The 12,670-nt window shown below is 40.2% G+C and overlaps 1 protein-coding gene across 1 annotated transcript in view; it reads right to left on the bottom strand.

Moving 5' to 3' along the window:
* The window catches only part of BAIAP2L1 (BAR/IMD domain containing adaptor protein 2 like 1), a 103,794-nt gene that overhangs the window by 60,955 nt on the left and 30,169 nt on the right, over positions 1-12,670 (bottom strand). The window contains exon 3 of the mRNA XM_058569283.1: positions 2,139-2,225. Within this exon, the coding sequence (XP_058425266.1) occupies positions 2,139-2,225 (87 nt within the window). The remainder of the gene's footprint in view (positions 1-2,138; positions 2,226-12,670) is intronic.

The raw sequence follows: 12,670 nt of genomic DNA, 5'->3' as shown, positions 1-12,670 counted from the left end.
ATTTGTCCACTACTTTTCCACACAGTGAATTTAAACAGATATAGGGCAGTAGTTTAGTCTAAACTTTAACAACAAGATAAAAAACTAAGCATATCAAAAGAAGTTAATATTAGGTCTCTAAAAGCAACTTTTACGGGGCTGGCCCCGAGGCTTAGCGGTTAAGTGCGCACGCTCCCCTGCTGGCGGCCCGGGTTCGGATCCCGGGCGCGCACCGACACACCGCTTATCCAGCCATGCTGAGGCCACGTCCCACATACAGCAACTAGAAGGCTGTGCAACTATGATATACAACTATCTACTGGGGCTTTGGGGGGAAAAGTAAAAAAAAATAAAAAAAAAAAATGTGTCTAAAAAAAGCAACTTTTACTAGGATAGCACTTTATCATGGAATTGCTGTAAATGAGTAGAAAATTAATAATTATCTGAGATAATGAATATAAGCAAAACTTGAAACAAAAATAAAACACAGCAAAAGTTATTTCCACTCCCTCTGAATAAAATACATATCCACATGAAAGAAACTTCACCATTGCAACACATTTTCCTTGTTGAAACTGAAGTCTTAAGCCCGTGTTTATAACAACATGGTTGCTATGGAAGTAGTTGATTCAACATTATGAACTCACAGCTGAATAAAGTAAGGTGTGGAACAGAAGTCTTATTTAAACAGTGGCAAGAACCATAAAACATTAAAAAGGCAAACTGAATGATGATGAGTCAGAGCACCATATGTTTTAATGTAAGGGTCATACATTTTTTTTCCTCCATGCCTGACACAAATAGGATGTTTCTTTTTAATTTAGTCCTATTTTTGGAACCCTATAATCATCTCAATCATCCCTCAAGTATCCTAGGTTTTACTATCTGCTTCTGTCTACATAACGCAGTGTGTATTTCATTAAACTGATCCTGCTTAGAACAGAGTTTCTATAGTTCAGACCTTGCCAGAACATGCAGAAGTTATAGCACCAACAGAACACAAGTCAGGGTTTTGAAAAATTTCTGCATGTAATTGATTCTACTAAATATAGCAGTACTGACATTCATCATATAGCATCACTTCAGGCTTACTTAGGTTTTGTGTACAGGTTAAGATTCTTTATGAACTCTTCAAGCACAAAAGTTGTCAGAGAATGTTAATGAGCACCCAGATCCACTTCACACCCAGCAGCCCAGCCATCCCAGCAGTGTCATCACACCTCAAGTTTGTTTCTCAGCTTTTACGGGTCAGTTAAGAGTTTTCCAAGCAATCTTGAAAACCCTCAAGACACTTTATATAGAAATGGTGTGAATTATTTGAACTTAAACTTATGCTCCTATACTCTTCCTCTGCTTCCTTTTCCACTTTTTAATTGGAGAACGACCTGCTTTGCTTTCAACACACACACTTTACCAATCTTTTCCTCTGGTTTTCTGAATCTTTCAAATTATGACAAACATTTTGAAGCCAGAAATTTTACCCTTTGTAAAATAAAACATATTCAACAAGTTTTTAAAATGATGGTTATGTGTGGGGCTGTCAAAAACAAACAAAAAAAAGCCTTTCCTCCCTTAGGAGATGGTACAGTGAACCGGCTCTGTAAACAGAAATCCGGATCCCCTCCACAGCTGGCCGAGGGTGTGGCTGCCCTCTGCATGTGCACAGGAGATCAATTCATACCAGCAAAACCGGAAAAGTCACAACTGAGAGCAACTGTGGAAGCAGTGAGAGCCAAGAGCAAAATGTAAAGGAGTCTGACTTTCTGCTAGGTGAGTCACAGGAAATACTCCTGCCAGAGTCGGGAGGCCCAGCGCGCCCATCTCCTTCAGTTAAGAATGTAGATCAGAGCTCCCTGGGCTTCGTGCTTGAGGGATCTGAGGGGAAAGGCTAGGGCCCAAGCCTCAGAGACAGAAGCCCAATTCCTAGGGAGCAGGGAGGCTGGCCACTGGCCTTGGCCTGCCCTCTAACTAAGCTTCCACTTCTGACAGACCACAGTGAACTCAATCATTCCAGAAGTGAACAAACTAGAGTGCTGGACTGGCTCTCCTTTCTATTTTGGACTTGGGCCACTTCAGGTGTTCTTATCAGGGCTCACATGATGACAGGCCCTGGAACTGTGGCTCAAATTGGGTTTATACATAATGGACGGTCAGCTCACCCAGCTCTGTTGACACAGGGGACCCGGTGGCAATCTCACCAATCTTGGCAACTCCATCGTAGTAGGCTTTTCCCGCCAGGATCATAGCTAGACAGAGAAAGTGACACACAAAATCATCACTTAGACAAGGAAAGGAGGAAGCAACATAGAAGTTTTCTTCTGACATCCCTCAGCCCCTTCTGGCTGCAACAAGTGTGGCTCTCAGAGGGCAGAGCTTGTGCTTGGTAGCTGTGCCAGGGCAGAGGTCCCTCCGCTGCACTTCCAGAGGCCCCCACTCACTGGAGACCCGCCATGGGATCCTCACTTTGGACCAGCCCTGGGGAACCTTCAGCAACAGGTGCTGGAAGTCCAGAGAAGGCCCTGCCCGCTTCTGATGCCAGTTCCAGAGTAGACGATGTGTTCCTAACATCAAATTAGGGCTGGAACACATCTACTCCAGCAAAAAATCTTTTCCAAGCTGGTTATTCTATAGCAATACAGGTCTGCAACATTCTTATTAGAAGGACTTGCGTGGGGTGGCCTAGGAACCTGGTCCTTCAATGGCATTTTTACCTTTTTTATTGAAAAAGACATTCTGAGACACAAACAACTAACATACTTGTTGCCAGGGGAAAAAATCTATGAAATTTGAAATACATTATCATTCCAAAAAACAATGGAATTATCTGAAAAATAATTGAATACTCTACTTTTTTCCCTTCCCTTTTTGGCAGAGACAGAAAAACTTTCATTGCTATACAAGTTGGATTCTAATTACCTTAAAAATCTTATTTCTCCTTTCACATTGATTCTTATAAGGTACAGAAATGTGCTTTTGACTTGTTTTTCTTTTCCTTTTCTTTTTCCTTCTTTTTTTTTGTGAGGGGAGTCGGGGGCAAGACAAACCTGGGGTTGAATTCTACCTTTACTTCAAACGACATGACCGTCTTGGGCAAGTTAGTTATCTTTTCTGAAACAAAGGATGTTAATCTATAAAATGCTCTAATAGCGTGAGCACTGGATGAACAAATGGAAGCTGCTAATACCAATTCCTTCTCCCACTTTACAACAAGCTAGTTTCGAGGAGACTAAAGGTGTAAAACAAGCAAGATTTTCAACAAGACCTAGCCTTATTTAGTGTGATTTTGGAGAAAATTATTTATTTTATTTTACTCAAAGGCTGGCTTCATACACAGAAATCAGTTTCTCACATAGCCTTAGAGACCACAAGTTTTGGAACTAAAAGAGCCTTCATAAGAATCTCTTTGAGATTCCTTTCCTTTCTCTGAGAAGAAAACCAGAGGCCACACAAGCTGCTTTGCCCCAATTTATAATGGGTATTGTTTTAAAAAGGTATTTCAAGTTTAAAAACAGTGGTGGTGGTAGGGTGTCACAGAATGAATTAATGTACAAGTCTAGCTGAAGATTTGCAGGCCAAAAAAGTAGTATTTTCATGGCAAATTAATCTGTTTTAGCATTTCTTATAGAGCTAAAAAATTACAAAAGTTATGCCTTTTACTATATATGTATACAAGTTTAGGAAGTGTAATGTTCTACTATACTGTTATTTCATAAGACTGAGGATAACAAAGTAGAGTTAGAAAAAAGAACAATAACAAGTAGCATTTATGTTGACTTTCCAACTCATTACTTAAGTCAATCTACCCAACAACGTTAAGATATGGGTCGGTGATGTTATCACTCCATTTCATGAAGGGGAGTGGAGTGGAGATATCCTGAGACATGCCCAAGGTCAGTGGTGAATCAGCCAATGCACACAGCTCCAGCTAAGGTACCTCACTTCCTCAGTTCTAAATTATGTTGCTTTCTGACTCTTTGGTCTCAGCTAGAACTGAAAAAGAGATGACTCCAACCTAAAAACAAGGTTTATAGCCAGTAAACTGTCAAGTTAATATATGTAATGTTTTAGTATGAAGATTTTAAATTGCAAGGTACTGATAAGTGAATTAGCGGGAGAATGGTATACAGGATTACACAATATTTAAACAAAATTTTTGGTTTGCATCCACACATTAAATTGAAATTTTTCATTAACTGTTGACTTATGTTTAAAACTATTTAACTGTCTCAGTCTAGTATAATATCCTTGCTTTTATGAGAAAGGAATTAACTTTAAATAATCATATAATTTATCTAGAATAAAGAATAAAATAATATTTTCATAATTTTGTCCCCCTCTGCAAATACATTAGAGATATTCTGCCACTTGGTTTAAGGAATGAAGCATATTAGTTCTTTATTAGTTCTTAATGAAGTTCTTCAATAGTTCTTCTAAAGTTCTATTTTAGTGGTTGACCAACTACTTCATCAATCTAATCTATATACTTCTACCAGATAATTTTTCCTTAAAATATGATTTCATTAGGTTATGGATCTGCTCAACAACCTTCAATGGCCTCCCACTGCCTACAGAGTAAGCCCACACTCCAGAGTTCATGGTAGATTTTTATAGTAATGGCCTTCAAAGAATCACACCTCCCAGAATTCCCAGCCTGTGTAGTCTCCTAATACACTGATGGGTGGCTTGGTAATGGGACTTGCTTTGGCTAGTGGGGTATTGGCAAGCATAACTTCCATAGGGGCTTGCATTCTTGGAACAGCCTGCTATGCCTGAGGGAAGGAGTGAGCTCAGCACCCGGCCTAGTCCAGGCCCCAGCTGACTACAGCCGCAGGAGTGAGCCCCAGCGGTCCAGAGAACTGAACTACACTGTCTTTACAGGACCATGCGAAATAATAAACTATTGTCTTAAGCCACCAAGTTTAGGGGCAATTTGTTATGTGGCAACAGATTACTGATGCTGCATTCAAATGCGTTAATAATCTGACCCTATTCCATCTTATGTTTTACTATTCCCCAACAGCTCTCACCCATGCCAGTGTGGACTCCAGGTCTTGGCTTGAATGCCGTCTTTTCTGCCTGAAGCACTTGTATGCAGCATTTGACTACTGAAACCTAACATCTATCAGCTAGCTCAGTTCCTACACCGCCTCCTGCCTACTCCATTCCACACTGACCTCCACTACTCAAATTCTGGTGACACTGCTCATCTCATGCTCTTCATTAGCTGTGCCTGTTGCCTTGAGTTATAACCTAACTGTTAACTGCACATCTGGCATCTCCGACTATACTACAGATTCTCACCAAAGACGTTACAGATTTATCAAAGTTTCTCAATGGCTTCAGCAAAAACCAGATGCCCCACAGAAATTCTGGAAATACATTGTGAAATGCAGAATAGTCTCCAGGAGGTGTTAAAGTGATAAGAGCCCTTGGGGAGAAGCTTTATTAGCAGGAGGCTAAGCTGCAGGCAGCTCACTGAGTCACCTTGTACAACTCTGCCTCAGAGAGGGAGCTTATGCTAGAAAGAAAAAAACCACTGCAGGTCATAGTGATTTCCTTCACAGGGACATATAAAGCAGTGACTTGGTAGCCTTGTGACTAAGCAATCATCAAGGGAGAGTCAGCTGTGCAAGACTTCCAAAACAAGGTTCCAGCTCTTTGAAGGAGGGAGCGGGGCATGCACAGAAGTCACTGATACTGCTGGAGGGCAAGGGAGGAAAATCCCAGGCCTGCTCCATTTCCTGGTCTGGTCTACAGCACAGAGATCCAGAAAAAAGTAAATAAGCAGTTTACTTTTCTAGTGACTACAATAATAGAGCACCTGTCATCCAAAGTCCAAAGTCTAGCCAGCACATCCCCTTCCCTGGGGCAGGCTCATGCTGAGGGTGTGTGAGGCCACAGGTTTATTTTCAAAATATTAACAGGGAGCAGCCAAAGGTGGGGTATGGTGAAAGAGAAATAAGAGATACGTAAAAAACACAAAACTTGATCTGAAGCCTTCTTCAAATCTAAAACTGCTGGAAACTAAATTTTCTAATTACGTTACATGGTGGTCTTAGTGAACCTGGATAGAGGGTGAAACTGGGGTCTGAATATTTTGGGGGTGACACTTGCTACATAGGGAGAATTATTTTGACCAGTTAGAATTTGGTGATTGTTGGCATCTGAAGTTTTTAAGGCGCTCATCAATAACATTCACCTTTTAATAGGGAAATGCGTGTGTAGATGCGTGTCAGCTTCCTCAAATGTGTTAAAGAGAAAATCATAGGCCCAAAATGGCTTCACTTGTGCTAAAGCCCATGAAACCAAACCTAGATTTAATACCTAACCTAATTGCAGTTTTGACCTTCCCCAGAAATGTAATCTTCATCAACCAGTCTGGAATTTTCTGGTCAGTACCAATGAGGTAATCTGTCATGTGGGCCCTCTCGATCCTCCCCCCCTTGCCCAGAGGCAATCTGCATGACAAAACGTTCTCTTTCCCCCCAAAAGAGATGAAGTCCTGGCCCAACATAATCCTTTCTTTTCTTTTGCTAATAACTTCCTTGCCCCACCCTCCTTCCTATAAAAATTTTCCATTTAGTGTAATATCTCAGAATATCTTTCTACTTGCTAGATGGGAGGCTGATCAATTCATGAATCATTGAATAAAGGCCAATTAGATCTTCAAATTTACTTGGTTGAAATTTTGTTTTTAACAGATTTGGTGGCAGTGACTAGACCAAAGGAGACTTCCAGCCGCTTCAGGGAAGAGAAACACAGGCATGGCAACCTGTGAATCCTTTTGAGTTCATTGTCTTTCTTGCCGTTTCCAGGGCTATTAGTAAGTTCCTCTCAGTTTGAGCTCCACTCTCTTTTTTTTTTCCTGTTTTTGAGGAAGATTAGCCCTGAGCTAACATCTGTTGCCAATCCTCCTCTTTTCTGCTGAGGAAGATCGGCCCTGGGCTAACATCCGTGCCCATCTTCCTCTTCCTCTACTTTATATGGGATGCCGCCACAGCATGGCTTGACAAGTGGTAGGTAGGTCTGCGCCAGGGATCCGAGCCTGCCAACTCCAGGCCGCCAAAGCAGAGCACACCAACTTAACCGTTATGCCACCAGGCCAGCCTGAGCCCCACTGTCTTTCTGCGTCAAGCTCCCAATCTAATTGGCTTTCAGACCACAATTCCCAGGTTTTTGAGTGGAAACCCCAGGCCTGATTCTGTCCTCAGTTTCCACGCTGGGAACTGCTGGTGACAGGTACAGTCCTCCATTTGTTTGGAATCAGTCCACAGTTCCCATTCTTTAGGGTCTGCTGGTTCAGTCCTCTCCCCAATCCCCCAGATTCCACCTAGGGAACTGTTGGTGGTTGCCAGCTGGAGTTGGACTGGGTCCAGTAAAGGCTATTGCTAATGGAGAAGTCGGAAGCCAGAAAGCTGCACACATTGGTGGGCGCAGGTCGAGCATTTAAAGTTTGTTAGAGCGCTTGCCACCTTAAGATTGACACTAGGTCACCCACCAACCTCAAGAAAATTTTTGTGCAATGAGGTACACTGTAAAGCACCCCATAATTCCCAACCCTGTGGCACATCCCTCTTAGGTATTAATATGGTTCCAAGAAACCCAAAGGCCTAGTTAAGAGAAATGGGATCCTTTATCCAAAGAGCTGAGTGCGCCACCTTCCAACACAACTGCTTATTTTATGTTTAACAACTATAGTCCTAGAAGTTGCAGATATCTAACAAGATGGCAAGATTTTACTAAAAACAAATTAGAATTACAATGTCCATTGTGGGGAAAATTCCAAACAGATAAGATAATTTAAAAAGCGCACTTAAAAGCAAAGGCTATGCAGAAGCCTCCAAAAGGTTTTGAAATTCCAAAATATCTTCATTGGAAGATTCATTGCAAAAGGCTAATGAAAAATTAAAGAGATAAAAGGTACCTAAAACAAAAGCAACAACCTAATTCTTGGGGGAATTGGAAACAACTGTCTTTGATACCAGCTCAAGACAAGGTTGACATGAAGGAAGCCATTGTAGAAAAGAAAAACTCTATTGTAACTTTGAATGACCTCTGACAAACTAACCCAGCTGGATATGCACCCTCCAGGAGGTCTAACTGCTGTGTAGATTTTACGACCCCTGCTTGTGCATGTACCTCCCAGCTGTGATAATATGATAACTTCGTTTTTTTGAGTTCTTTAGGAATGTGATGACCCCCCAAACAGAGAATCTATGCTGATAGCCATCATCAGTGAAGATTGAAAGATCTGGTATGGCACTTCTGTCTCTAACACCAGAAGGTCAACATTCCTAACCCCCTCCCCAATAATGCAATGGCCTATATAACTGCTGTAAGGTTTCGTGCCCCCTTAAGATGGTTCTTTTGGACACAAGTCGGCCATCTTCCCTCTCGCTAGCAAGCTGTAATAAAAAAGTCCTTTTTCTCCTACCACCTTGCCTCTTGACTATTGGCATGTCTTGCGGAAAGCAGAAGGCCCCACGTTGGGCGATAACATCTTTATCTTGCAAGTCTCTGCAGAGCCAAAGATGTGGCTCTAAAAGTTCAAAGTTCACCTGCCCTTTTTGCCAATCCCCCCAAAATCGCCCATTCCTCTCAAAATGCTTGAAAAGATCCAGACATTGGAAATAAAATTGTCCTGCACTTAATCTGTGCATTTGATGCAAATTTTCTATCCTCATCTTCTCTAGGAACTAAGAGCCATTCTTCGAAATGCAAACTTTAGAGAGAAGTTTTTTTTCATCAGAAGGAAAAAAAAAAGAAAGGTATTTGGAAATCGGGATAATGAAAAATCTTAAATGTCCTCTCCACAAATATTAGTAAAAACAAAAGCTGTTAAGATCTGTGTATCTGTCTCATACATGTGTCCATATAAGTATTTTGTAATTGTGAGATTTTTTTTCTACCTCTGGATGGTATTGCCAAAATTAATTTATAAAGAGCTCTATTTAGTTGGTTTGAAGGCAAACACTTGTAAGGATGGGTATTCTAAATTCTCAGAAATATAACAGAAACTAACCCAAATGCTTTTCAGGTTTACATGATCTGGGAAAATATTAGCTATTAAAACTAGTTTAAGTTCATAGTTTTATTAAAATAGGCATGTCTTTAGAATTATCAGCATTAAATATAATGCAGATAAACAACTTTTATTCTACCTGGGTTTACTAGTCAAATTTATATCGCTGTTGCAAAATTTGTCAGCAAAAAAATAACTTAGAATGATGGCTTTGTCTAATGTTTCATGAAGTTTTCATGGGTAATCTAAACATAAGTGTTGGGAGCAAATGATTTAGATAGATGTAAGTGGGATAAGAGTTTACAGACAAACTTTTTGGCAACAATTACATTTTATGGTATGCGTACTTAAAAATAGCTTCCAAAATATTTTTGGGAACTTGAAACCTTAGAGTTTTGCTAAGTTAAATGATGGAAATTCATTGACTATCTAGATCATTTCCAAATAAGATAAAATACTGAAACAATAATTGCTAAACAAGTCTAAGTTTAGTACTTTTGACCTCTTATTACAGAGAAACTAAAGATATTTGGGTTTCTAAAATTTATAAAAGGTTTTATATAATTTGCCAAGCCACAGAATGCTAATATAAAAGACAGTTCACAATTGCTTACTTCTTAGTTTTCAGGAGAAGCTAAGGCTTCTAAGGGTTAAGAATTCTAATTACTATATGTAATTAAAGCTACTAGAAATAATAATGGAAACAAATCTGTATGCAAGGAAAGTAGGATATGTTTTTTGGTTAAGAAAAGGTATGAGGTATGGAGATACATTCTTGTTAAGGGAAATGAGAGTAATTTTATGTAGACTAAAACCTTGGGTTACTTCAGAATGAGAAGGAAAAAAATGAAGGACAACTATAGACATAGAAAGTTGGGGGCCGGCCCCGTGGCTTGGTGGTTAAGTGAGCGCGCTCCGATGCTGGCGGCCCGGGTTCGGATCCCGGGCGCGCACCGAGGCACCACTTCTCTGTCCATCCTGAGGCCGAGTCCCACATACAGCAACTAGAAGGATGTGCAGCTATGGCATACAACTATCTACTGGGGCTTTGGGGGGGAAAAAAAATAAAAAAAAAAAAAGAAAGTTGGGAAGAGAGAAAAAGAGAGAGAGGGAATCTTGTGTATTCAGGCTGGCTAAAATTAAACTGCTATTGTGGGGGTTGTAAGAATGAGCTTTAAGATCAATAGTGTACTTATGTAAAACTAGAACTTAATTCTCTTTCATCTGTTAAAAAAACAAAGTTTTCTTGAACTGCTGGTCTGCTCCTCATAAGAGATTATGAAATGAAAGCAAAAGTTTTATGTTTTATCAAAATAATTTTCTGTGCTTTATCAGGTCTTTGATTACTTAAGTTAACCTAGTCTTCTCAATATTAAAAAAGCTAAGTTTTTCTCAGAACTACGTAACCTTCTACCTTTGCCTGTGAGGTCTTTAATTGTCACTGTGGTTAAATAGATAATTAAGCAATGTTTAATTGCTGATCACAGTGACCTGTGATCCTATTGGACCAAGTGTTTTAAAACCTTTGGATATCTTTGACAAACTTCCTAAAACCAAATTCTAAATGAACTCCTTTTGACTTCTAGCTAACTTTGGGATTTTTCAGAGGGTCCCTGAAACATCTCAAAGAGAGATATTAAACTAATTTGGCTTATTTAGTATCTTAAATTGCATGGGAAGCATTGTCAAATAGGCGATGCTAAACCTTCTTTGATTATATTTGTGTAGATATGTGCTTATAATTTTTATGACTTTGTGTTTAAAATATTGATGATTCTTTTTTTTTCCCCCCAGATATAAGGAAACCTTTCTTCTTTAGCTAAACTATGACTTACAGCAATTTGTTAAATTATTATAAATTTGGTAAATTCTATCTTTGTAAACAAATCTGAAAACATTTACTTTTTCTCCCTACCTGAACCCTCCAGAATTCAGAAACTCTTAAGTATTCTTTTCATGGCAATATAGTTAGTTATTTGTATAAGTTCAATAAGAACCATTCTCCTTGTAAGAGTACATAATGGGAAACAAGGGTTTTCTTATGTCCTTTGGGACCCCAATGAAAAACTGGGCAACATGTAAACAATCTTATTACTGCTATTCTCCAACCTTCTGAAATTGCTGTCATAAAAATTGAGGCTAACACTAAAAGGACTGAATCTGAATATCAGGAAAATGCCCTTGCTGACTTTCATGCAAAGGCACCAGCAACAGAATCTATTAAGATTGTGGTACATGTGGCTGAAGTCCATTCTGCTTCTGCAAAAAAACAGCCCCTCATTACCAGACATTTGCCATCCTGATGTCCCTGTAACATGGCAACAGTTTGCTCCTGAATCAGAGAAATTAAGATGGGTAAACAATGGCTATAAATTAAATGAACAATCAGGGCTATGGGAAACCCAAGACGGCTGCTTGGTTCTTCCCAGCTCCCTGGCAAACACCATTTTTTGGTTTTTGCATTTCTTCATTCACCATAGTACATTTAAAGATGACTCAAACTACAAATAGTTATTGGTGGGGAGACTCCTATAAAATTGCAAAAACAGTCTACCAGCAATGTCTTACCTGCTAGGTCCATAATCCTAAAAAAACTATTTTTGTCCCCAGAGGCCTCAAACCTCCTCCCTCTGGACCCTTTGAACACCTGCAGCTGGACTTCTTTCAACCACCACTTAGTATGGGTTTATCAATATGTTCTTGTTATTATATGTATGTTTTCTGGATGGGTTTAAGCCTCTCCTTTCCACAAGGCTGATGATCTCACAGTGGGAAAGAAACTGTTAGAAAATGTGTTTCCCACTGGGGGCATACTTTCCCTAATCTCCAGTGACCAAGGTGCTCACTTCACTGGGCAAATCGTATGAGCCCTAACGAAAACTTTGCAAACTTCTTGGAATTACCCATGTCTCTATCACTGTCAATCATCAGGCAAGGCTGAGAGAACTCACAGAATCTCCAAAATTTCTAAATGTGCCGAAGCTACTGGACTCCCCTGGCCTAAGGTATTGCCTTTGGTCTTGCTGACTGTTCACAGTACCCACCCCCCCACTCCCCGCTTTGGGAAACATAAACTCACTCCACACAAAACAGTCACCAGCAGACCAATGTCAATTGGTATACAACCTTCTGCTGATCCCTTGTTGTCTCATGCTAGTATGATCAGCTACTATAAGTCTTTAATGTCTTACGTTCAAGCCTATCATCAACAGGTTAAAGAAGCTTTCCTGAATCCCAGTTCAAAAGATCCTGCTGGTTGCATTCTAGAGCCTGGTGACTGGGTATTCTGGAAATGTCATCAGAGGAAGGCAGCCCTCGAGCCCCATTGGAAGAGACCTTACCAAATGCTCCTGACCACTGACACTGCTGCAAAACCAGAAGGCACTGAGCCCTGGATACACATCTTACAGCTAAAGAAGGCTCCACTTGACATCTGGTCCTGTACAGACGCTGGGAATCTCTGAATCAAATTGACGAGGAAGAGAAGTAGCTGACATTGAGGTAGACTGCTTCCGTCCAAGATGACAGATCAAGACTTCATACTTGAACTGAACATGAAACTCTTTCTTCTTTTCTTTTCTTTCTTTTCTCTTTCTCTTTTTCCTCTGACATTGGCCTGGAAAGGTAATGCCCTTTCTTCACCCCCACATTCCCACAGTTATCTAGATC

The sequence above is a fragment of the Diceros bicornis genome, chromosome 26 (genome assembly GCF_020826845.1).
Source record: "Diceros bicornis minor isolate mBicDic1 chromosome 26, mDicBic1.mat.cur, whole genome shotgun sequence".
In the NCBI taxonomy this organism is placed as follows: Eukaryota; Metazoa; Chordata; class Mammalia; order Perissodactyla; family Rhinocerotidae; genus Diceros; species Diceros bicornis.
Note: the sequence above shows the minus strand (reverse complement) of the source record. Positions and strands in the feature narration are given on the sequence as shown.